Source organism: Panthera leo, chromosome C2 (assembly GCF_018350215.1).
Source record: "Panthera leo isolate Ple1 chromosome C2, P.leo_Ple1_pat1.1, whole genome shotgun sequence".
Lineage (NCBI taxonomy): Eukaryota > Metazoa > Chordata > Mammalia > Carnivora > Felidae > Panthera > Panthera leo.
Genome location: NC_056687.1, coordinates 147,712,645 through 147,737,601, shown reverse-complemented (window position 1 = coordinate 147,737,601; position 24,957 = coordinate 147,712,645). Strand labels below are relative to the sequence as shown.

The 24,957-nt window shown below is 42.0% G+C and overlaps 1 protein-coding gene across 1 annotated transcript; it reads left to right on the top strand.

Annotated features, from left to right (window-relative positions):
* The first annotated feature begins 517 nt into the window (after positions 1–517).
* CMTM6 (CKLF like MARVEL transmembrane domain containing 6) lies at positions 518–23,168 on the top strand. The gene is made up of 4 exons (XM_042903141.1): positions 518–733; positions 12,326–12,502; positions 16,969–17,067; positions 20,088–23,168. The coding sequence occupies exons 1-4, from the start codon at positions 596–598 to the stop codon at positions 20,220–20,222; spliced, it is 549 nt and encodes a 182-aa protein (XP_042759075.1). The 5' UTR covers positions 518–595; the 3' UTR covers positions 20,223–23,168.
* Positions 23,169–24,957: the final 1,789 nt, after the last annotated feature.

Sequence of the window (24,957 nt, the reverse complement as noted above, 5' to 3'; positions counted from 1 at the left end):
TGATAGTACCTACATTATATTGTCGAGGAGAAAATATGTGTGCCTGACGTGTAACTCAATCAACTTCAGTTGCTAAAATATAATTACATTCCTTGATGAGTTTCCTTAAATTTACACAAAATTAAAATATATGACTGTTGGAGCTGGTGAACAAGGAAGAGACAAGTAATCTCAGTGATTTTGACAAGTAAGCCTAAAAGGAATTCAGAGAGATGCAGGAGGGAGCAATCCTGAAAGTCCTTTCAGACAATCCTTTGCGCTTAAAATGAAACCTAATTGCTTTCCTTGCTCCTCAAGGCCTCTACATTATGCGGCCTCTGCCTACATCTCCAGCTTTATCTCCTCTCCTCCTTTTACTCGGTCCTTAGGACAAACTGTTCTCTTTGCAAGAAAAGTCTCCAGATGTTTACGAAGTTTGATAAATGGATAAGGCCTAGGGCGGCGGGGGCGGGGCTAGAGCGGGGGCGGGGGCGGGGCGGGGCGGGGTGGGGCGGAAGCGGGGGCGGAGGCCCAGGAAGTGACGGCCCGGCCGGTGGTCCTTCTGGAGTCGGTGTAGTTCGCGGCGCCACCTGTGCGGCCTCCGCGTTCCTGGGCGATGGAGAATGGAGCGGTGTACGGCCCCACCACTGAGGAGAACCCGGGCCCTGCCAGGGGCGCCCGGAGCGGCCTGGCCGCCTACTTCTCTCTAGGCCGGCTTCGGTTGCATCGGCGCCTGTTCAAAGTCTTGCAGCTGGTAAGTCCGCGGCCGGGGTGGGCGAGCCTGGCCGGGGCAGAGGGGGTCTGGCCCCGGGGTCGCCGGCCTGCGGGCTTGGGAGGCTGCCGAGCTGCTTCTCCTCGACCTGGTTGTTCAGGAAGCGGCGGTTTCCACACCCCCAGTTCCTTCTCTGTCTGCTGGAAAGGGGGGCGTTACCTCCTGCCGCCGGGCTGCCTCTCAGCCCCAGGGTCTCCCCGGCTGGGTCCCCGAGGACGACCTAGGGCCCCGGAGCGTGTTACGCGGGTCCAGGAAATGCGTCGGAAAACCCAAGTCAGCCGCTTAGACTTCTGTCCCTCCATCATCTGTTACGACCTTCGTCTCCTCTCCCAGCTGTTACTCTGCAGTATCGTCCAAAATGCCTGTGTTTAGACTACGACGTGCTTTGTGTTTATCTTTCTCTGGTTCTTGCGGTTTTCCTGGTACGAGCCCATGGGGCAGTTTAATTTGTTGAACAAAGTCTTCCGTTACTCCTCACGGTATTGAGATGTGTGTATTCAGTAAATTGTCTCCCAGATGTCTTATGTTGGCTGGAAAAGAATTACCTCTGAAGGAGCGGTATGTGTGTACGAAGTACAAAGTGAAAGGGACAGCTTGTATTTGTGTGCAGGTAGCCAAAGTAGGGCATGGTATACCTCTCCCTCAATTTTATTGAGTTTCCGTTTACTTTAGGCAGTAAACGCGCCTTAACCTAGTAGTGAAAATGTCAAAACACCTTTGAATTTTAATTCACATTACACACATGCTGACATCCCAAGTTCTGTTTTAACCAAGGTGACCATTTTCTGGAGGAGGAAAAATCAGACTGCCTAGAACGTTTGTAAGTTGGTTTTGTTTAATCATCTCAAGTAAAAATAGCCAGTTGGTTTCCTTAGGAAGAACTTAAGTTCTTAGAATTCCGATAACCAGAACTTAACATTCTTGGAACTCAGATGGCCTATTTTTATTAAAGAGAAAAAGAGCTGTCAGAAAACCGGCACTACTTATGAATCATCAAAACGATCACATCTGGGAATAGTTTGGGAATCACTTGGAGGCAGGTGACAGTGTGGCCTGTGGATCCCAAGAGGGTCTGGCTCTCTCTCTTTCCAGCTTCACTTTGGGTAGTTCACACTGGAAACCTTTCAGTTCTTACCGGGCATCAGGGGTTCCCTCCAGCCATTGTTCCTTTGTTATCAGCTGTTCCTTCTGCCCAGAAGTGCTGCTTTCTGTTCTTTTGTCAGTTAGAACAGGACTTTTAGATGTCAGCTGTGTTCCTCTGCAGTAGAGCTGAAAATGTTTCTACATAAATAGTAGAACTCTGTAGAACAGAAAAGAATTAGTATTCATCTGAAATATTCTTGCTGCTCTAAGGACATCATCAGTATTGGTGTCCTGCCTCTTAAATCTCCTATTTTCAGTTCTGTTTTTTTCCTGTTTAATCAGAAATGGCAAAGCTACAGTAAAATTTCTCATTACCTTATTTATACTCTAATAAACTGTATTCCATACCCCTGGAAAAGAATACAACCAGAAATTTTGGTGATAGACTTTTTACTGGGTTGTGGAGAAGAGGAGCAGATGAATTTGCCTCGCAAAAGTTGGTAGACTATTCCTGCTTGTTCTCCATCATACCATAAGGAGAAGAGGGAAAGAATAAAAACTAATGTCTCTTTTTGAAATCCATTTACAGGCATATCTCAGGTACGGTGGGTTGGGTTCCACACTGCCGCAATAAAGGGAATATCGAGTCTAATGAATTTTTTGGTTTTCCAGTGCATATAAAAGTTATGCTTACACTATACTGTAGTCAGTGAAGTGTTCAATAGCGTTGTCTAAAAAATATGCATACCTTAATGTAAAATATTTTATCGCCAAAAAATTCTAACCATTATCTGAGCTTTCAGTGAGTTCACTGATCACCATAGCAAATATAATAATAATGAAAATGTTTGAAATATTGCAAGAATTACCACAGTGTGACACAGAGACCTGAAGTGAGCAAATGCTGTTGGAGAAATGGTACCAATAGACTTGCTTGACTCCTTGTTGTCACAAACCTTCAAGTTGAAAAGTGCAGTATCTGCAAAGTGCAGTAAAGCAAAGTGCAGTAAAATGAGGTATGCATTTATTTCTTTATGGGGAACTTGTAATGTTATATGAATACTTTCTCTTTTTTAAAAAATGTTTATTTGTTTTTGAGAGTGAGTGTGTGAGCTGGGAGGGGCAGAGAGAGAGGGGGACAGGATCTGAAGTGGGCTCTGTGCTGACAGCAGCGACCCTGATGCAGGGCTCGAACTCACGAACCACGAGATCATGACCTGAGCTTAAGTCAGACGCTCAACCGACTGAGCCACCCAGGTGCCCCAAGAATGCTTTCTTTAAAACAGATTTTAAAAAATATTTCATTATTGCTTTCCATTTTGATTGTTGTCTTTTAGTTCCTGCTTTGTTTCAATAATGTCCTTAATCTTTTCACAACAGTATATTGTAGGAGTTATGCAGAAAGTGCCAAGGAAGTTATATATGAAATAAAACTGTCATCCAGCTTGGGCAACAGGCAAAGTTTTCTTTGCTAAAGTAGAAGTACATTCTTAAAAGCCACATTCTGCCTTTAGGTTGTTTTACTTTAGATAACTTTTTATTTATTTTATTATTTTTTTAAAGTTTATTTATTTTGAGAGAGAGCACGGAAGCCGGGAAAGAGAGCGAGAGAATCCCAAGTAGGCTCTGCACTGTCAATGCAGAGCCCGACTCAGGGCTCAATCTCATGAACCACAAGATCATGACCTGAGCTGAAATCAAGAGTCAGGCGCTTAACTGACTGAGCCACCCAGGCGCCCCTAGATAACTTTTTTTTTTTTTAATTAAGTAGCTTTGCAGAGCTCCAATAAGGAAACTACTGTAATGGAGAACCCCATAATTGGGAGAGGAGGTACTTTAACAAGGGAACTGGAAGTCATGTGACATTTTATCCAAAATGTGGTGCATTTCTGTGTTTGTGTGTGTTATTCCAGGCCCCCAAATCTTACCAGATTCTGAAAACCCCAAAAGAGAAAGGAATCTTACTCTAAAACTTAAAAATCAGACTCTGCATACTTAGGACATTCCTAGAGTTAAAGGAGACTGAATTAGCTTTCCTCCGAGGTTCTTTTCACTGTGTTAGATTTTTACAAATCTCCGGCTCTGGGGGGTGCTGGTACAGAGCTGAACGCCAAAGGGGTACAAGGGGAGCCTACAAACGGAAGGAGAGGTCAAAGATAAAAGAGCGTGACTAGCTCTTGAGTTAGATACTTTTGGAATTACATAGCTGTGTCTGCTACCATTCCTTTAAAACTTTTATTTTGTCAAAGGCTTGTCCAGAATATAAGCATCCCTTACCTACCAACTGCCCTTCCAGAGCTAAAGAAGAAATAAAGACTCAGCTGGGAATGCAGTGTAAGGAGTCATTGCAGTCCTAAATTTATGCAGTTTATTTATCAGTGTATTTTATCCTTAGATTGGTCCTTATGCTAGTGTGTGTGTGTGTGGGGGGGGGGAGTTGTTATTTTTGAGGGAGTTTGTTTTTGTCTTAAGGGGAACATTGCCATTGGCCACCTGATTCCTTGCTAGTAAGCTGGTGCAGTGATCTAAATCTGTGCAATATTCTCTCTGCAACAGGCTGGCACTGTGTGCATGGTACCAGTTGAATGTCCTGATGGCTGCACAGTACTGTGATTATAATGACTCTTCAAGCAAGTGGTTTGCTTTAGAATTCACCAGTGATTTCAATTTATCAAATTATAAAATTAAGTTATACTCTGTAGGTCCCAAGAAACAAATCACCTAGAAGCAGTTTATCTTATAATGGTGTCCTTTTCACCATTAAATGTGAAAATTGATCTGTACTAAATTGAAATGCTATATTTTTACCTTGAGGAAGATCCATAATGTCAGCAAATTATATCTTTGAACCTTTGTGAGAGTCAATATTTGCCTAAGGCAAGGGAGGCTTAGCTGAACTTCAGGCTGACAGATTTGTTTACTTGGATCTTACATATGACTACAGGTTGTTGTTTTTTTTTTTTTTAAACGTTTATTTTATTTTTGAGACAGAGAGAGACAGAGCATGAACAGGGGAGGGCCAGAGAGAGGGAGACACAGAATGCGAAACAGGCTCCAGGCTCCGAGCTGTCAGCACAGAGCCCGACGCGGGGCTCGAACTCACGGACCGCGAGATCATGATCTGAGCCGAAGTCGGACGCTCAACCGATTGAGCCATCCAGGCGCCCCTGACTACAGGTTTTTAGTAGCAAGGTCATTAATTCACGAATTAATATAATTTTGTAGTTGGAGCCTTATAATGAATGCTGAACATTAAAACGTTCTCTTTAGGGCGCATGGGTGGCTCAGCCCGTTGGGCGTCTGATTCTTGGTTTTGGCTCAGGTCGTGATCCCAGGGTCATGAGATCAACCCCCCCCCCACCCCCCATCGGGTTCCATGATGAGCATGGAACCTGCTTGAGATTGTTTATCTCTCCCTCTGCTCCCCTCCCCTGCTCATGCTCTTTCTCTCTCTCCAAAAAAAAAATTTTTTTAAGTTCTTTTTATGAGAAATGCTTTAGTTGTAGACTGTTAAAGACAAATGGTAGAGACTTAGTGTTTAATAACGACTGTTAATTTTAAGGAAGACTGAAGTTTCAGAAAGGGTAGTGAAACTGAAACGGAGAGAGACATAGGGTAGTCATTATTTGAATGTTTAAATCACCAGAACTGTGAGTAAGCCATGTCTTAGTCACTAAGATTTCCCAAATGTGTTGACCCTAGCACGTTGGTTTTAATGTAACATTTAACAGCAAAAGGGGAAATGCACAGAACTCTGATTGTAACTTCGAAAATCCAGTCTTATAGGGGAAGCCTACACAGATATACATAGTTGTCAAATGAACCTAATAAGCAGTTTTTATGCGGCCGGGGGGGGGGGGGGTGGGGGTGGGGGTGGGGGGGGTGGGGAGAAAGTACAGAGTGGGAGTCAGGAGACCTGGGTTTTTGGCTGTGCCTGGCCAGCGTGGGACCAGGCCTGTCCGAGATTCATTCCATCACCTGTAGACACAAGGGTAGGAGACTGTGCCCTCTAAGAGGCTCCCAGCTCCAAAAGCTTGACAATGCCCATAGTTCTATTTGGGAAAATTTTATGTTATTAGAAGAAGCGGCACTGGGCATACTGTTGTTAGGTACTTAGTATTCATTAAGCAATATTTAATGTGAGGTCTTCATGTTACTGAGAGTAAAACTTTACCAGAAAATAATAATTGAGCCTTTCAACTTACTTTTTTTTTTTTAATTTTTTAAATTTATTTTTCAGACAGAGAGAGCATGAGCAGGGGAGAGGCAGAGAGAGAGGGAGACACAGAATCCGAAGCAGGCTCCAGGCTCTGAGCTGTCAGCACAGAGCCCGACGCGGGGCCCGAACTCACAAACCGCGAGATCATGACTTGAGCCTAAGTTGGACGCTCAACCGACTGAGCCATCCAGGCGCCCCTTTCAACTTACTTTTAACATTCATCATTCTTTCATTACCCAGTTCAGTGACCTTACCTCTTTTCTTATCCCTAACCACTTTGGTATTTAATGCTGGGGACTACACATTTCTTGAAATTATTACTTCTCTTAACTTTCACATTAAAAAAATTTTTTTTTTTTACAAAGTGTTTGTTTACCAAAAAATATACATAAATTAGAAAATATGATTAAAATAAGCACCACTTTACTACCACCCCCTTCACTTTGATTAATGATTTGGAGTATGTTTACTTGCTTTTTTTTTTAAGTTATATATATATATATATATATATATTTACGTTATATATATATTTTAAGTCAGGAAGGGCAGAGAGAAGGAGAGAGAGGGAGAATCCCAAGCAGGCTCTGCACTGTCAGCACAGAGCCGGATATGAGGTTCATGAGATCATGATGTGAGCTGAAATCAAGAGTTAAATGCTTAACCCACTGAGCCACCCAGCTGCCCCTGTTTACTTGCTTATTAAGGAGTTTTCCTAAGAAGTGTTATACTTCCTGTGACTTGTTTGTCAGGTGCTAGTTTCTCTTTTCCTTCCCACTCCTGAACTGTGATACTCTTTCACGCCCCACCCAGTCCTCTGTGCCTCCTGCCTTGTAACCAGCTAAACCAGGCGGGCAGTCCCTGTTGCTTTCATCCAGAATCCATACTCCCTGGCCAGATCATCACATAACCTAACCCCTGGCTCCTTAAACATTTTTATTATCACTCCCCACCCAGTTAGGTCAGTTGTCCTATTATTTCTGCGGGGCTTACCATGCAAATTCTTGCCTTCATGAATCTGTTCTTTTCTGTCCCCCACCTGGAATGTCCTCTGTCTGTCTAGATCGTATGTGTCTCTTGGCCCTGCTTTGAGTCTCACCTTTCCACTTACCCTTCTCTAGCCACTATTAGGTGGATCCAAGCATTCTCCTGAGATTTCCCGAATTTACAGATAATGGATGTTCAGTTATGAGGTGTATTGTTTTCTTATGCACTGATCTTGCTGCTCTGTCCTTGTGTTCCTATACATACTACAGTGTTGGATCAATAATACTCAAATACACTTTTTGAAAAAGTTTTTTAAAATTGAGATATAATTGACATGTATCAGTTTCCGGTGTATAACATAAAGGTACCGTATAGCGCTGTCGGAGATTATATATAGGAAGGTTAGGGGCATCGGACAGAGATGGGGAGTCAGGAGTAAACTTCATACTGAATATAGTTTGTAGTGCCGATCTCTTGGCCTTTAACTGGGAGTAGGAACTAGTAAATGCCCAAACTTGGTATTGTACCCCTTTAGTCTCTCAGGGTGTCCGTGCAGAATCTGCCTTTTAATACCCATCTGAGGCTTAAGGTCAGTGAGAATGACTCCTGTTAATAAGTTTGGAACAGGATTGGGGCACCTGGGTGGCTCAGTCGGTTGGGCTTCCGACGTCAGCTCAGGTCACGGTCTCACGGTTCATGGGTTTGAGCCCCTCATCGGGCTCTGTGCTGACAGCTCAGAGCCTAGAGCCTGTTTCAGATTCTGTATCTCTCTCTCTCTCTGCCCCTCCCCGACTCGCGCTCTGTCTCAAAAATAAATAAACATTAAAAAAAAATTTTTTTTTTTAATAAAAAAAAAATTTTTTTTTAATAAAAAAAAATAAGTTTGGAACAGGACTTGTAATGAAGACACTGATTGCTGCTACCTGAGCTAGATCCTGCCAGTGTCTTGCAAAGAATAGACAAGCAGTCTGTATGTCTCTAGAAAAGATTTTACTGTCCTATAGGCTACACAGATGGGAGTGTTCCTGATAATCTAATTTATTGTAATAAGAATGGCTCCCGATCAACTCTTCTCAGACCCCAGTTAGAGTTTTAGGCTGAGATCTTCTCACAGTTAATTGACTTGTGTACACCTGAGGTATATTTTGCAAATTTCTCATAGAGAAACTGCGAAAAGTTGGATAAGGTTTAACATAGAGGCAAGAATAAAGCAAATGGAATATTAGACATTTAGTATTTTGTTATACTGGAGTCGTGTACAAACTCATCCTGTAATTATAATTTCAGGAGATTGGGGAAGTACCTTTACACAATGGCTTTCTGGGATTCGTCTTGCTGTGTCACTTTGTATCCCGGGTGCAATGATTGGGAGTGCCTTACCTGACCTCTCTCTGAATGAAGTTGTTTGGGATATGCTGGACTATTTTATGACTCACTAACTTGTAGGAAATCCTAGCAGTAAGATCTGTGTTTATCCTTACATGCATTCTTTTCAGAATTTCGTTGGAGGGGAGAAATCCCTTAGAGGCCTTCATACCAATGTAGGTTTGACCTTTTCCTTTTTAACTTTTTTCTTTTGAAATAATTAGATTCACAGGAACTTGTGAAGCAAAATGTACAGGGAGGGCCTCTGTACTCTGTGTGTGTGTGTGTGTGTGTACATTTCTCTGCAGTTTTATCACATGTGTAGCTTCCTAGAGTTGCTACCACAACTGCTCCAGAACCCGTCCTATCACCATAGGGTTCCCTCATGCCACCCCTTTACAGCCACACCTTTCCCCTCTCCCCTGGCCACCACTAATGAGCTCTCCAGCTTTGTAATTTGTTATTTGAAGAAGGCTATGTAAGTGGAACCATGTAGTAGGTAACCCTTGCGTTTTGGAATTTTTTCCACTTTGCATAATTTGCAGATCATCTAACTTGTTGTGTATGTGAAGTTTGTTCCTTTTTATTGCTCAGCAGTATTCCATGTTATGGGTGTACCACAGTTTGCTTCATGGTGGAAGGACATCTGGATGGTTTCCGGTTTCCAGAACTATTTTGAATAAAACTGTTATGAACATCCATGTATTGTTTTTTGCCTAAGCGTGAGTTTTCATTTCTCCTGGAGAAGGTAGGAATGCAGTTGCTGGGTCATATGGCAGTCGCCTGTTTAGTTTTTAAGAGACTGGTCAGCTGTTTTCCAGAGTGGCTGTGCCATTGACTTCTTCTTGATGACAGTATGTTGTAGGTCAGCATTTTTATACTATGCAGTGACATGTATCTGCTTCTTTTGGTAGCACTCTTGGTGCCATTAATATATCTGGTTGCTTCTGGCCCGAGGGGCAAAATGGCATTTCCCGATAGGCTTTGGTTTAGGTCACCAGTCATCTTGATGGTCTTAACGCTCAAAGGAAACTCCCCTCGCTTTCACAAAACCCACACAAACCTGCCCAAGTGAACCTCTCTTCTTTGTCTTCTTTCTGTTTCTAGAGGAGAGTTAGCCCCAAACCTGAGCCCCAAATCCTACCTATAGAGAGCTGCTTTTCTTCCTCGTCTTGAGACCCACCCGTCTTACTGGTTTCTGCCTTTTTAAGCATGCTCAGTTCTCTCTCATCTTGAAATTCCCATTCCTTTGACCTTGTCCACTACTCCCCTGTCTGGCCAGTCTTTCCAAAGTACAGCTTGTGACTGTGCTGGCTCTATCTCACCGCTTTGTCCTCCTCTCACTTCTCACTGTGCAGTGCTGTAATCTTAGCCTCCCTGCCTGACCACACTGCCATGGGCTTGCTGATGTCACCAGCAGCCACCTGTAGCCCAGTATGATGTAAGTGTTTCAGTGTCGTTCTTACCTGACCTCTAAGGAGCATTCATTATTCTTGATTACTTTCTCTTGGTAGAAATCCTTTTTTCTTGTTCTGCTTCCCGCTTGGAATGCTGTTCCTGATTGTCCTTTGCTGGTGTCTCCGCCTCTGCCTATCCCTTAAATCGTGGGGTTGCTCAGAGTTCTGCACTAAGCTAGCTTTCCTCCTTCTGGGGGATCTCACTGGCTGATGCCCACATCTTCGTCTCCACCTGCGACCTCTCCCCTGGGCTGTAGACCTGCGTACCTTTTGCCTCCTAGGTACCTTCCTTCGCTCTCTCACAAACCCCTCATACCCAGGATATTTAAAACTGAATGGATTCTCTCCCCAGCACCCTTGCCTCTTGCGTGCTTTTTTTTTTTTAACTAATTAATTAATTTTTAAAATTTACATTCGAGTGAGCATATGACTTCAGGCCCTCTTGAACACTCTCGCCTCGCCATCAGTCGACTTGTGTTATTCGCAATACTGCTAATTACGCTTTCTATCGCCAGACATTTAACTAAATATCACACAGACTAAAATTGAGTGTGGAAAGGAGTTGTTTCCTGTGAAAACGAAGTTGTATGCTTTGGCAAGTCCGAAAAATAAATTACTAAAGTATTTGCTGTGGAATTAAGTTAGAGCGAGGCGCCTGTTGTAGAAGGCTAGTAAAACTCGTCCAAATCTAGAAGGATTCTGCACTCTGCTTCTCAGGTGTCCAAGGCCTTGCTCCACTTCACCTAACCGTTGGTCTGGAAGTGGTAGTTACAGATGAAGAAAGTGATGAGTGCAGAAAACATGATGTGGAGTTGCAGTCAGTAGGCTCAAACTCCAAGAAAAGCCCAATTTCAAAAGATTGGTGAATAAATGTGCTTTTTCGTTTTAAGTGAAAGCGTTCAAGTATGTTATTTCCTACTCTATTTATTTGTCTGTCTGTTTATTTATTTATTTATTTATTTTTAAGTTTTTTTAAATGTTTATCCATTTTTGAGAGACAGAGACAGAGTGCAAGTTGGGGAGGGGCAGAGAGAGAGGGAGACACAGAATCCGAAGCAGGCTCCAGGCTCCGAGCTGTCAGCACAGAGCCTGACGCAGGGCTCGAACCCCCAAGCTGTGAGATCATGACCTGAGCTGAAGTCGGGCACTCAGCCGACTGAGCCACCCAGGCACCCCATTTATTTATTTATTTGTTTGTTTATTTTTAAAAAAAATTTTTTAATGTTTATTTATTTTTGAGACAGAGAGAGACAGAGCATGAATGGGAGAGGGGCAGAGAGAGGGAGACACAGAATCTGAAACAGGCTATGGGCCCTGAGCAGTCAGCACAGAGCCCGACGCGGGGCTCGAACTCACGGACCACGAGATCGTGACCTGAGCCGAAGTCGGCCACTTAACCGACTGAGCCACCCAGGCGCCCCTTATTTATTTATTTTTAATGTTTATTTATTTTTGAGACAGAGAGAAAGACAGAGTATGAGTGGGGGAGGGGCAGAGAGAGAGGGAGACACAGAATCTGAAACAGGCTCCGGGCCCTGAGCTGTCAGCACAGAGCCTGACGGCGGGGCTCGAACCCACAAACCATGAGATCATGACCTGAGCCCAAGATGGATGCTTAACCAACTGAGCCACCCAGGCGCCCCTTTCCTACTCTGTTTAAATGTGTCCTGATAAGGGCTTCTACTGCGTCTTGCAATGATATCAGACTACTTGCAATGATTTCCATTACTACTACCCGGTCACTGTCTTGCCCTGATTTCCTACATCACCTTCCCAACTGGATGTCCATCCCAGGATCTGCCCTTTCCCCAGTCCCTTCTCCATGTTGTAGCCAGCAAGAACTACTAAAAGCATAGACCTGATTGTGCTGCCCATTTGCGTGAAAATCCTTAAAATCCGATTTTTAATAATAAGCGAGGACATTTAGATCTAGCCTCTGCTCACCTCCCTAGTCTGGTTTAATCATTTTTGTGCTGCGGTCCCCTTCCTTCACACTGGATAGTTGAGCCATGCGGACTCAACTCACTGCATGGTTCAGTGGGGCGGGGGGATATATGTATGCATTGGGGTGGGAGGGGTACCAAGCGCTTACACCTCCAGGTCTTTCTGTGGACTGCTTCTCTGCCTCGAGCTTCTTTCCCTGTCTTTTACCCCCGAGGCTGACCCTCCTGTCCTTCGGGAACCCTCTCCTGACCCCCCCCGAGTGGAGGGCCTCTCCTGTGTGCTTTTATAGCAACACGCTGTGTTTTGCCCATTCTGGCCTTTAGCACTTGGTAGTTAATTATTTGCGTACTTGGATTCCCTTCAAGGCAACCGGACTGTAAGTTCTGTGTGGATCAGCTGCATTTAGTAATCGTGTTTGCCCTGGTCTCCACTTCACAGATAGTTGCGTGGACCAGTATGTTTTCTGAATACTGTAGGCTTCTCCGGAAAACACTTAAGTGAAATGTTCTGTTTCTTTTGTAGTTGCTGTCTCTGCTGGCCTTCGTCTGCGAGGAAGTCGTGTCACAATGCACTTTGTGTGGAGGACTTTACTTTTTTGAATTTGTGAGCTGCAGTGCCTTTCTCCTGAGTCTCCTCATTCTGATTGTGTACTGCACTCCAGTTTATGACAGAGTCGATGCTGTCAAAGTCAAGTCATCGGTAAGCATGAAGACCTGTCATCCCTCTATGAAGAACATAGCTGTTTGGAGCCCTGTCCTGTTTTATTGTTCAAACTAGGGATGCTTGCAACACTCAGGAGCAGAAGACACTATCCATTGTTCCAGTTCTGCCCTTCGGCAACTCCATTTTCCCTGCCAGATGGTGGGGGAGACGGGGAAAATGGAATGAGAAGGAGGACGGACACGGCCGGGAGTTTACAGTTATGGGTGGTTTCCCCTAACTTCCGTTAGGTATTTTTTAAAAACTAGGATTTTTGCCACTTTTGATTTCTCACATTTCAGGGTGTCGCTCGTGGGCTCTACAGTTTCTCATTGTGCACCTGTCCTGTGCCAGGCATTACGCTGGATGCTAGAGAGAGTGATGAACTCATGTGACGTATTTCTGGAACTTTTAAAATGAAACCCCACACAGGGGTGCCTGGGTGGCTCAGTCGGTTAAGCATCCGACCCTTGATTTCAGCTCAGGTCGTGATCTCAGGGTCACGAGGTCGAGCCCCACGTCAGGCTCCCTACTGAGCACGGAGCCGGCTTGGGATCCTCTTGGCTCTGTCTCCCGGGCCCTCTCCCGCCATGTGTGTGTGCACGCTCTCAAAAAAAAATAGTAGTAAAAAAATGTTTTAAAATGTGACGCCACATAATCCTACCTGTGGTTTTGACTTTTATTACAAAGAAATTTATCCATAAGTGGATTAAGGAGACATTTGTGGAATTCATTGTTCAGAAATTTCCCTTTTAATGAAAGTGCACATTGGAAATTTTATTTTCACAAAATCAGTGATACATAACTTTCTAAACCCGGTCTGCTAGTGCATGTTTTTATTTGAGCATAGTGTGGATTTGTGAGATGACACATGAGACGATTCACACACTGACTGCACTTAAGGAAGGAAGGAAGAATTGAGCATTTTACTTCTTCAGTAGTATTGGAGTGAAACAGTAGTGGTTTGTGAAGAATTGTACATGTCAGGGTCGACATATGTAAGAATTCACATCTCTGAGGGAAAAGATAAAACTCAGGGTAAATTTTTAACTATTAAGGTTAAGGGATAGGGGCACCGGGCTGGCTCAGTCAGTAGAGTGTGTGACTCTTGATCTCGAGTTTGTGGGTTCAGGCCCTACACTGAGGGTAGAGATTACTTTAAAAAAAACAAAACAAAACGGTGTAACAAGATAAATACAAAGCAGTAAAATTCTGTTATTGTTTTGAATTAATGAGAAGTAAACATTGGGTCACATATTAGTATACACCTAAGATACTTATTTTTATCTGTACACCCTTTTGTACTACCCTTTATAATTTTGTGCTGTAAGATCTGTTACCTTCTTTTAAAAGAATTATTTGAAGGTTAAAAATCAAACAAAAAATTGATACCACAATAGTTAAAAAAGTAACTTTGAAAAAAACAAAACCAAACAGGTAGAGTCTGAATCCCATCCATCAAGTCTCTTTGATGAGCACATACATGCGGATCTTGGTGTGGCCAGTGTATGACTGTTCCATTACCTTCCTTGGTGACAGCTGCTGTCAGCACAGACTCGTGTCAGATCCTGTATATACTGTGACTTAGAATCCTCATATGGTAATGCTCCATTTTTCCAGTGAGGAAACTTAGATTCAGGGTGGTTATGTAACTTGTCCAAAGTTACACAGCTAGGGTAAAAATAAACCGAGATTGCAACCCAGAAAAACCCTCCACACGCTGGATTCCGTTTTGTGGCCACCGCTGAATCCTGTTGGAACCAGTGCCCAGCCAACTTTAGATGCTGTCATGGCCGATATCAGCCCCCGTTATCTAGATCTCTATATAATGATGACAGTAACAGAGCCTATTTATTGTATGGAATACGCATATTAAGATGAGGATACAGAGAATATCTTCGAGCTTTTGGTAATCATATTTGTAATCTCTAAGTCCTTCCTTTCTGCAGACAGGTATGTGGTAAGATTTGGGGGCAAGTGAAAAGTTAACTTGTGTCTGAGCTGATTGATTTTTAGTTCCAGTGCATGAATTTATATTTTAAACATTTAAGATTGAAGTGATTTTTTTCAGTTTTTACTCTCTCCACAGCAAAACGGTATCACTGTCCGTACGAATATTTTTAGAAATGTTTAAACTTTAGTGCTGCATCTGTAGTGTTTAAGAACCTTGATCTTTTTGACAAGAAACAATATTACAGTATTTTCCAGTTTAATGGTCTATAACTAAACAAGATGTGAAACATTTATGACATCTTGAGCATTTAAGTTATTTTAGAGTAAGTGCTGATCTTAAAATGCTGGGGGGTAGGGCAAGGAATAAATCAGTCATTTCATCCTAAAACAGCCTTTGTAGATATTTTACAAAAAAACTGTAAATATTTTATTTCTTTTGGGTGTTTCGTGTCTATTCATAGATGATGATGAAGAGTTACAGTCCTATATGTTGTACTTTTCACCTAACACTGTAAGGATTCCATGTTTGTTTGAAAGGTTTAAAAATCACTTTTACTCCTGACCTGTTAACGGACTCAAATACTTTTTTAATGTCAGAGGTTTTCTGTTTTGAGTGTGTGATGGGTGGTGATGGTGGTAGTGTCTAGGGAGGACCAATAAGCTCTTTGAAGGGAGGATCGTTTCTATTCCATGCTACTGTGGCTCACGTTCTGTCAAGAGTAATAGTAGCCAAAAGTTGTGAGACACTTACCGTGTGCCTGATACTGGTGGTCTAAGCATTTTCCACAGATTAACTCAAATCTTTAGAATCACTTATGAAGAGGATACCGTTCTTATTCCCATTTTGCAGATGGAGAAACTAAGGCACGCAGGTAATTAAGTGACACATTCAAAGTTATACAGCAGAAAGTAGTGTAACTGGGATTTGAACTCAGGTGGTCTGGTTCCAGAGCCCATATTTATCGAACAGTAAATTATTCTGTCTCAAAATGGTTGTCCTGTTTAATACCTCCTTGAATGAAATCCAAATATTAGTAAATGGAGCTTTATATTTGTGTGTCGCCGATTTGAAATAACATTCAAAGGAATAGGAAAAGCAAAGTATTATAGAAAAACACCTCTTTTAGAAGCAAAAAGAAAATCTCTTAAATTTTTTGGTGAATGTTACGTGAACAGCGGACAGTCTGGGAATTCTGTGTTGGGTAGTTTTATCGATATTAGGTTTACTGGAGATGCATCTCAGGAAACTCTGAAAGTATCAGACTTAAAACCCTGAGCAATGGCTGTCATTTTACCGGTTTCTCCTCTGAATCAAGTGCGTGTCAAGTGCTGTTTGCAGTTGGCATCTGAGAGGGAGCCTTACCAGATAATGCCAGAGAACTTCGTGTCGTGAGCTACATTATGATGAGATATGGAAGCTTCTATAGAGCAGATAAGCTCATCATACAAGCTCATTTTGGGTTACTTACTTGGAACGATTGAAAGCAATACGTTATTCCAGAAAGTTTACGTGTCTAAAAACATACTATTGGCATAATTTTATTTGGTTAATGACGGGTGGTTCATCTGATTCTCTCTTTTCTAGAGTGCTTTCAAAGCACTGAAGTACTCTCAGAGAGGCCATCCTAGCATAGAATCCTGATCTTCCTTAACTTATGACGGGGTTACATCCCGATAAAACTCATCGTAAGTTGAAAATACCGTTAAGTCGAAAGTGCATTTAATACACTTAGCCCCCTGAACATCATAGCTTAGTGTGCTCAGAACACTTACTTTAGCCTGCAGTTGGGCACAGTCATCTCCCACAAAGCCTGTCTGATAACAACGTGTTGACTCATGTCATTGAATACTGTCCCGAAAGTGACAAACGGAAGGGCTGTGTGGATACAGAAGGGCTGTCAGAGTACGGTAGTTTACCCTCGTGATCGGGGGCTGACCGAGAGCCGCTGCCACAGCCCAGCAGCACGATGGAGGGTCATCCCGCGCAGCGCCAGCCTGAGAGAGGACCCACACCCACAGCTGGAAGTACAGTTCCTACTGAATGCATAGTGTTTTGGCACCAGAGTTAAAAATCACAAGCGGAACCATTGTAAGTCAGGGACATCTATATTTTGAAAGGGAAGAAAAATTTTTTTCTTTCTGGTTTTTCTTTTTTTGTTTGTTTTTGTTTTTGTTTTTGCTGGAAGTAAGATGGCATGTAATAAATGGCTTTGGAAATTTTCATATGTCCTAGAGAAAACGACACACACATACACACGCATGGCCTTTTGGGGAACTGCTTTTATTGAAAGATTATCTTGTGATGTGTTCTGAATATGCCCCATCCAAAGTATGGATAGCATTCCTTTACAGGATAATTAATGAATGCCAAGCTTATGCAAAAGTTAGAAGCTGAAGCATGTAAATTTGGGTTGCGTGAAAAAGCTGTGTCACCAAAGTTTTTTAAAAGTAAAAGCCAAAAACATTTGTTTCTATGAACCTAACCCTACTGTATTCTTTGTGCACGTGTGTAGGATTTCTATATTACTTTGGGCACAGGATGTGTGTTTTTGTTGGCATCCATCATTTTCGTTTCCACACATGACAGGACCCCAGCTGAGACAGCTGCCACTGTGAGTACCTTGTATTTTGAACCCTTGCTTATTTTTGTTTCCTTAGAAATATGGAGCTTGGAAAGTACTAAAAGGTTATACAATAGGGGAGCATTGTTCATCTTTTAACTTATTTTTCAGTGTAATTTTGAACGGAGGACCTAAGAGCAAATAAATATGATATAGCAACCTAGAACCTGTGTTTAGAATTTGACCAAGTTTTGTTAATAAAAACCTAATCACTCCACATATGAATGTGTTCCTGCTAATGGAAGGGGTAGAACTGACTTTGTTATCTGACTTCCTTATCTTCTTTTCTCCTTTGCAGTGCGGCAAAAACATGCATACGTGGCAGGTGTAAAATAAATAGCCACACTATTTTAGAGAATAGTGTAGAGAATACACAGGAGAAATGATCGAAAGGTTCAGCCTGATAGATGAGATCGATAAGGAAATGTTTTTATCTGAAATCCTTGGAGGACCAGATTTTTTTTTTTTTTTAATTCAGAATATTCTGGATTTTACAAAGGCAGTGCTGCAGAGGGCCTGGGGCAGACCCTGTAATCCAACATGTTAATATTTCTGAACCATGAATACTCATAGTAAAGGGGATAAAGACTGTAAGTAGTTTTGCCTGGTGTCACTTTTGAGCCAAGTAAATCATGAAAACGTTTGAGTTTTTGTAGCTTTTTGGATTTCAGAATTACAAATCAAGGGTCATGTCGTGGATTTGTGAACACAAACGACTGAAAATAACAAATCCTCTTGCAAGTCAGCTGGATTCCAATTAATACTTTGTTCATAACAAATTTGAAGTTATAATTAATTGAGTTGTCAGCTAATAGATCATTAAAACTACTCTCAATTATAGAAAACTTAAAAGGAGTTCAGGGACTTGCATGGTTATATCTACCTGTTCATGTGAGCAATTTGTTAGCACACATGTCAAAACAAAACCGAAATTAAATCAGTGCTGAACCTTGACTCATTCTAGCAACAAGTAATACTTATGCCTGAACCATAATCATAAATACATGAACCAATCGGTACATGAAGAGAAAGATCTAAGTTTTAATGACCCTTATGGTTAATTTCAGTTTATATACATATTTGTATTGCAGAGGAGTATGATAGGGTGATCAGTGAAATGTTTTAAGGTATAGAAGTTCATTGCTCTAAAATCCTTAGAGGAAGTGAAATAGAATTGAGGAAAGTTGAGTTGAAGAGGGGGAAAAAAGCATGGCATAAAATTCCAGGTTGTTAAAACAAAGCTTATCTGTATAATTAGGTGATGTGTTAGACTTACAGTATTTAGATTTCATTGGCTATATTTAAGAGTGGTAATTTAAAAACTCAGTATTTATAATAAAAATAAAAATTAAAAAAAACTCACTATAATATGCTGGAAATTACCTTTTGCAACTTATTATGAAAAAAATTTACAGACTTAAATGAGTAAGGGAGTCCATTAAAAAAAGAAGAAAAAATTGAAAAGTATGTGAGCAAAAGATCGGGAATATCATTTGTTTGGATGCTATGGCATAGAGGGCCCTGCATGAACTGGGGCTCTCGAGGGGGTCAGGGATGGCTTCACAGACACAGTGACATCTGATCTGTCCTTAAAGCGTGTAATATGTTTGCCCAATAAGGGGATAGATGCCATCAAGCCAAAATGAAGACTCCAGAGGGGAGAAGCGACTTGGCTTCAGAGATGTGGGATTGATAATTAAATTTAGGTTGGATATGTTGGGGCTATTTGGGTGAATTGATGAATTTGGAGTTCAGTTTGCTTTATAGTGAAATGAGGCAGGATGCATATTCTTGAGGGGTTGGGTGTGAAAAGTCAAGAGATTGGAGCTACAGCAAAATATGAAAAATCAAGAACAAACTGCTGGGGGCGCCTGCGAGGCTCAGTCAGTTAAATGTCTGACTTAATTTCAGCTCAGGTCATGATCTCACAGTTCATGAGATTGAGCGTAGGGCTGTGTGCTGACAGGGCGGAGCCTGCTTGGAATTCTCTCTTCCTCTCTCTCTGTCCCTCCCTGGCGCGCTCTCTCTCTCTCTCTCTCTCTCTCTCCCAAAATAAATAAATAAACATTAAAATAATTTAAAAAAAAGAACAAACTGATGGTTACCAGAGGGGTAAATAGGTGATGAGGATTAAGGAGAGCACTTGTCGAGATGAGCACCGGATGATGTATGGAACTATTGAATAACTATAGACCTGAAACTGACATTACACTGTATGTTAACTAACTGGAAAACTTAAAACTAAAAAAAAAAAAAAAAAAAAAAAAAAAAAGCGATAATAAAAAATCATGGCGATGGGGTGCTAGAGGTGGAAGGGACTTTAGCCATCACATACATCAGTTTTCTCTTTTTACAGAGCCGTTCTTTGGCCCCCATTTCTTTAAGGGTTTTGCTAGTGAAGAAGATTTCTTCTTAACAGAGTTCTCAGAATGCTTGATCGTATGTTAGAGGAGTGCAATGAGGAAGTGATTTAAGGAAGAGGAAGTAGGTCGTGGTGTCATGTTGCTGTGTCATGACAGGGTGACAAGTAACTGGAAAATATTTTTTAGGTAATTTAACCTAAAAGTATCTTCGAAATAGAATTTCTGTTTTGATAGTGATCACTTTGTGCCATTTTCACTCCCTACTCACGTATTTCTCTCATCTCACCTGTGAGTCAGTCTAACCATTGCCAATAATCCTGTGTTTTGTATCATTTTCTACGATTTTGTTTTTCATCTATTAACCTTAGTGTCACAGGTTTGGCACCCCACATCCCACATGCACACATAAGGCAGGACATCTCTCTTTTGTGGAACTTCAACTAGTAGCCATTATTCTAGAATTTTTTTGTAACTTCTAGTTTTCTGATGACCTTAAAAAGTCTTTTATTACCAGGGGTTGAGAATAACGTGTATAAGATAAAATTGACGAATCGTGTTGCTTGTATAAAACGCTTTCAGAGCCCATTAGGAAATGTGAGATTACATTCCAAAACTCATCATACAACCTTCGCCCTTTCTTCTCCCCAGGTGTTTGGATTCCTAGCAAGTTTTATGTTCCTGTTTGACTTTGCCAGTATGGTCTGGGAGAAGCAACAGGAGTCCCAGATGAGAAAACCTGAGGCTACCAGGAGGACAGAGGCCACTGAACCACTTAATGCTTAAGGACCTAGGGAATAGGTGTTGCATAAGGTATCAGCTGCGTAATGCCTGAGCCCTGGCACAAACTCTTGCAGAATTTATGTAATGGTTAAACCACTTCTTTGGGGGAACAAGGGGAAGGGCAGGAAGGCACTTTTATCAATATTGGACTCTGTGTCAGTCACCACAAATTAGGCCAGAGAACTTTTTGTTTCCAAAAAAAATTTATTTAAATAACAGTTAAAACTTCTGTCAAATGAAATGGTTTTGTTTCTGTTTCGGAGGACAGTTGTTTCTTTAAATCACATAGCTCAACTGATGATCTTTTATTCTGTCATTGAAATACCCAGGCTTTACTGTATCTCACTCAGCCTTAAAATTATATTGTAATGTTTTAGGGTAATTATTATTAACTCTTTCTGAGACCTTTTCTAGCATAATAGAAACTGTATGGGAGGTGTTGTTATTTTATACGTATAAAAGAAACAATATCAAAAACCCTATGTTTATACTGCACTTTGTTGTTGATAAGCGAAAAAAAAAAAGATTTTTTATATAATATAACACAGAAAAATGGAAGAAACTCTCATGGCTAAGGACCAAAGATAAAAAAAGATACACTTCTTGAACAATACAGTGATTATTAAAAACAGGCTTCAACTGCTTACCACTGTCTGAACAGATAAGTTCACATTGGGAGCTAGGAATTGGTCCATTCCCCTGTTGATATATGGCTCTTCCTACTGAAGTTAATACAGCTGTATCAGTCTGTTCAGCGTTTTCTTTGAAGCCTACCCTCTTTTCAAAACCCCAGCTTTTGATTTTTCATCTATTTGAGATTCTCCCTTTTCTCTTTATCCACATGGTCCATACACTGTTTCATCATCTGACAGAGAGGAGTCTCTGGCCGATGGCGGTTGTCTTTAGGTAGTCCAAACTTTGGGGCCCTTCTAACTGCACAGAGTATGCAGCGGGATCTTTAGGTTTCTCGTTCCCACGTCGGGGATTACTCTGACTTCTCTTTGGGGGAGACCTTCTTCAGGAAGTATCTAGCAAATCCTGCCCAGGTTAACCCTGAGGATGGTGTAAGGGGCAGCCCAGCCATTCCGCTTCAGACTCGTTCTGACCGTTTGCAAGAATGGCCTCTTGCTGGCAGGCTGTCCTAGAGCCAGCCGGCCAGGGCACTTGGTCCTTTCTGAGCAAGGGGTTCACAGAGTAGATCTTTCTTGTCCTCCTCTTAGAATTTTGACTCAGGACTCTGGTGTGAAGGCAATAAGCCCACGTGTCAGGTACTTCAGGACTTCGGTGGAAGTCTCCGGGGCTAGGTGGACCCGGTGTCCTTCTGAAGGAGTGGAATCGTGTTCCCAGTGAGACCATTTAATGACCCTATCCGTTTGAAATTTCTCATTTGTGTGTGTGGATGTGGCAGGTGCGGTGGTCAGAGTTCAGCAGCACGGCCTCCCACGGCTGCTGCCCTCTCTTGCTGACTCGGGACTGTATCCATTTGTTCCCAAGTTTGGATGCTAGCGCCCGTGGTGCTGTCACCACTACCCGCCTAGGGGATAATGAACCCGATCACGGATGCTGTCTTTACTGGGCGTACCATCCACGAGAGGAGAAATAGCTTGGGTCCTGGGCCCAAGAATGAAGAGTGGTTCGAAGATAAGTAGCCTGGAATTTCACCCCTGACTGTACACTGTCATTTTAAATATCATCCAGACCCAGCTGGGCTTTCACAGCAAACCATCCGGGCTACCTCAGGGTCCCCGCACATGCACGGGCTTCGTTGAGTTTGATGGGACGTGTCCCAGCTGGCCACCTCCGCACAGCACGTCGGCATTGAGCCGCAGCGCTGCTCGCTCTGAGGCTTGGCTTGCGTCTCTCTTATTGGTGCATAAGTGGGCCTCTTAGCTGCCACTTAACCTTCCCTTTGCAGAAAGATAATATATTTGCTGGTATTTTGGGTCCCTCTGGAACTTTTCTTCATCCTGTTTCTATGGGACCCATGACTGATTGGCCCCCCTCTTCTACTGTAGAAGGAATTAGAGTGAAAAGACCACGTGGTGAATAAAAAAAGTTCAAGGAAAACTTGGGACCAAAACCCCTTTGATGTCCGAAAAAGGGCAAACTCAATAAACTGAAATGTCACATAATTTTTTATTAACAGCCATGTTAGATTTGTTATATTTTATACAAATAAACTGTTTAAAATGGTTCTTAAAGATTTTAAGAGAAAATGCATACAATGTAAGAATTTTATAACTGCCATACTTAAATTATGTTCTGCTTGGGGACTGGGAAATGTATTTTTACATTGTTTATAGCCAATCGCTTTTGTATTTATCAATTTAAATCCTGTGGGTCTCTCTTTTTTTTTTTTTTTTATCTCTCTCAATGTCAAATTTTGTAGTTTTCTTTTTAAATAAATCCATTTTGTTGTCTACACCTCTGTAGTTGTTTCATTATCACAGAAGCCTGATGTTGAAGATGAAAACTTTCTCTAGAGTTCTAGGAGTTGGCTGTACCATCTTGGTAAGTACTTCGGTGGGATACTGGACTGTGCGTCTGCCCAGGCGTGAGGCACAGGTAGGAAGTTGGAACACACGCTGAGACCGCCTTTGTTGGGAGCCATGTCTGAAGAGTTGCAAAGGAACGTTACGGACTAAACACCTTTAAATACTCTCCCTCACAATTCTCGTTGTGGCTACACAATGCTAAAAACAAAATAGGCACATTCTCTTTCAGACTGTTCAGTGACAGAGAAAGTGTGAAGCAAAACTGGGGTGGTTCTGGTAAAGCTGCAACTATTTGTGTGGTTTGCAGAACTCCCGCCTCCAGTCTGTGTGAGAACAACAAGATCTTTATAATCAGCAGGAACTCACTGGAATTCGTACATTCTTCAGAGTTTTGTGTTTTGTTTTGATAAAGAGCATTGTCTTGGGGCGCCTGGCTGGCCCAGTTGGTAGAACATGCGACTCTTGACCTCAGTGTTGTGAGTTCAAGCCCCATGTTGGTGGAGAGGTTGCTTAAACAAATGAAACAAACAAAAAAAAAGGAGTTGTCTCAGTGTGCCGTCAACTGCAAGGAGCAGAAAACCTAAATAAATAGGTCTTAAAGAGTAAGGAAAATGTATTTCATAAGCCCAGGTAGGGCCGTTCTGTGACTGGTCGACGTTCAGCGTCTCAGCAGTATTATCAGGGACCCAGACTCTTTCCATGTTTTTCTGCCCATGCATCTTCTGCTGTGAGTCTTTATCCTCAGGATTGACCCCTTATGGTGTAGCAAGACAGGCGACATCTCCAGGCATCGTCCACTTGCACAACAATGTCCAAGGCCCAAAGAAGAGATTGTGCATTGCTGTGTCTCTAAGGTGTTCTTTTTTCACAAAAGCCCCTTGGTGGACTTCACCTTCTTGTCTTACTAACAGACTTTAAATGCCCATTTCTAAATTATTTACTGACCTGGAGAACGGCATTACTGAAATTGGCCTAAAGCAATCCAGATTCCTCTCCTCAAGTGGTGAATACCCTTTGAAGCAGATAGAGTCTTCTGTTACCTGAACACATTGGTTCTGATAGCAGGCGCCATGGGCTTGGGGTTCAGCAGTGTCTGGCATAAGCATGTTAAGGATTGGGCCCCAGCTAGGGAAAATAAAATTCCCAGTTTAAGAAATTTTTGTAGGCCTGAATACCCCCAAAGCAATGTAAAATAGAAAAACTAACAGTTCTGACGTTTAGACTAAACTATAATTGTTCAAGTTATGTGTACCCTAGAAAATTGGTCTAATAAAAGGTGGGAAGTACTGTTTTTTTTTTTTTTTTCCTGTCACCTTCATATTTGGCTACTTTTAATTTTTGAGAACTGTCGAGTATTGGAAGCACAGAAGATAACACCCATTTCAGACACCACCCAGCTTTGATAGATCATAACTTTTTGCCACAAAGGCCCTTGTTTAAGAAAGAAAATGAAGTTTCACTTCTGAAACACCACCACCTCCAATCTTACTTTTTACTTTCCCAAAGGCACACATGATCTTGAATGTGGTATCTGTCTTTCCTGTCTTTATTGTCTGTACTATATAGAGAGATGTATCCATAAACAATGTCCGACATGGTATTTATGCTAGATTTAGCCATTCGTAGGTTGCTTTTTCCAATCGGTAGTATTTTGAAATTTATCTGATACACGCAGCTCTAGTTCATTCATTTTAACTACTATTTGGCATCCCGTTGTACGAATTTGCCAGTTTACTTACCTTTCCTCTGTTGACAGAAAAATTTTGATGTGGTTTGTTTTTGACCGTTTGAACCAGTGTTCTAGGGAACAGACATCTTTGAACATCTCACGCACGGGTGCAAGAGTTCTATGTAGGTTGTGAACTTAGAAATTGTTGCATCGCAGGATGTGTGGGATTCCAACGTGGCTAAATATTTCCAAACGGTCTCCAAAGTGGAGACTTCGCGTCAGCCGTGTACGGGGGTGCTTTGTTTCCTTATTCTTGTCTTGCACTTAGTATTAGTTTGGCTTAAGAGTTTTGCTGATCTCGGGCTGAAATGGTCTCTCATTTTCTTTTACACTCCCCTTATGACTGGTGAGCCTGGGCGTCTTCTCATTCGGCTGTTGACTTTGTACGCTTCCCCACATCAGTGAGTTGTTCGTTTATATTCTTTGCCTTTTTTTCACCCTGATGTGCGTTTTTGTTTCTGTTTTTTAACTCATTTGAGAGTTCTTGACATATTATGGGTGTTATCCTTTGTTA

Bases quoted from the DNA above. Each gene is read 5' to 3' on its own strand.
- CMTM6 (XM_042903141.1), top strand. From the start codon at position 596: ATGGAGAATGGAGCGGTGTACGGCCCCACCACTGAGGAGAACCCGGGC. The intron at 734-12,325 runs GTAAGTCCGCGG...TTTCTTTTGTAG, and splicing joins TGTTCAAAGTCTTGCAGCTG to TTGCTGTCTCTGCTGGCCTT. The intron at 12,503-16,968 runs GTAAGCATGAAG...GCACGTGTGTAG, and splicing joins CTGTCAAAGTCAAGTCATCG to GATTTCTATATTACTTTGGG.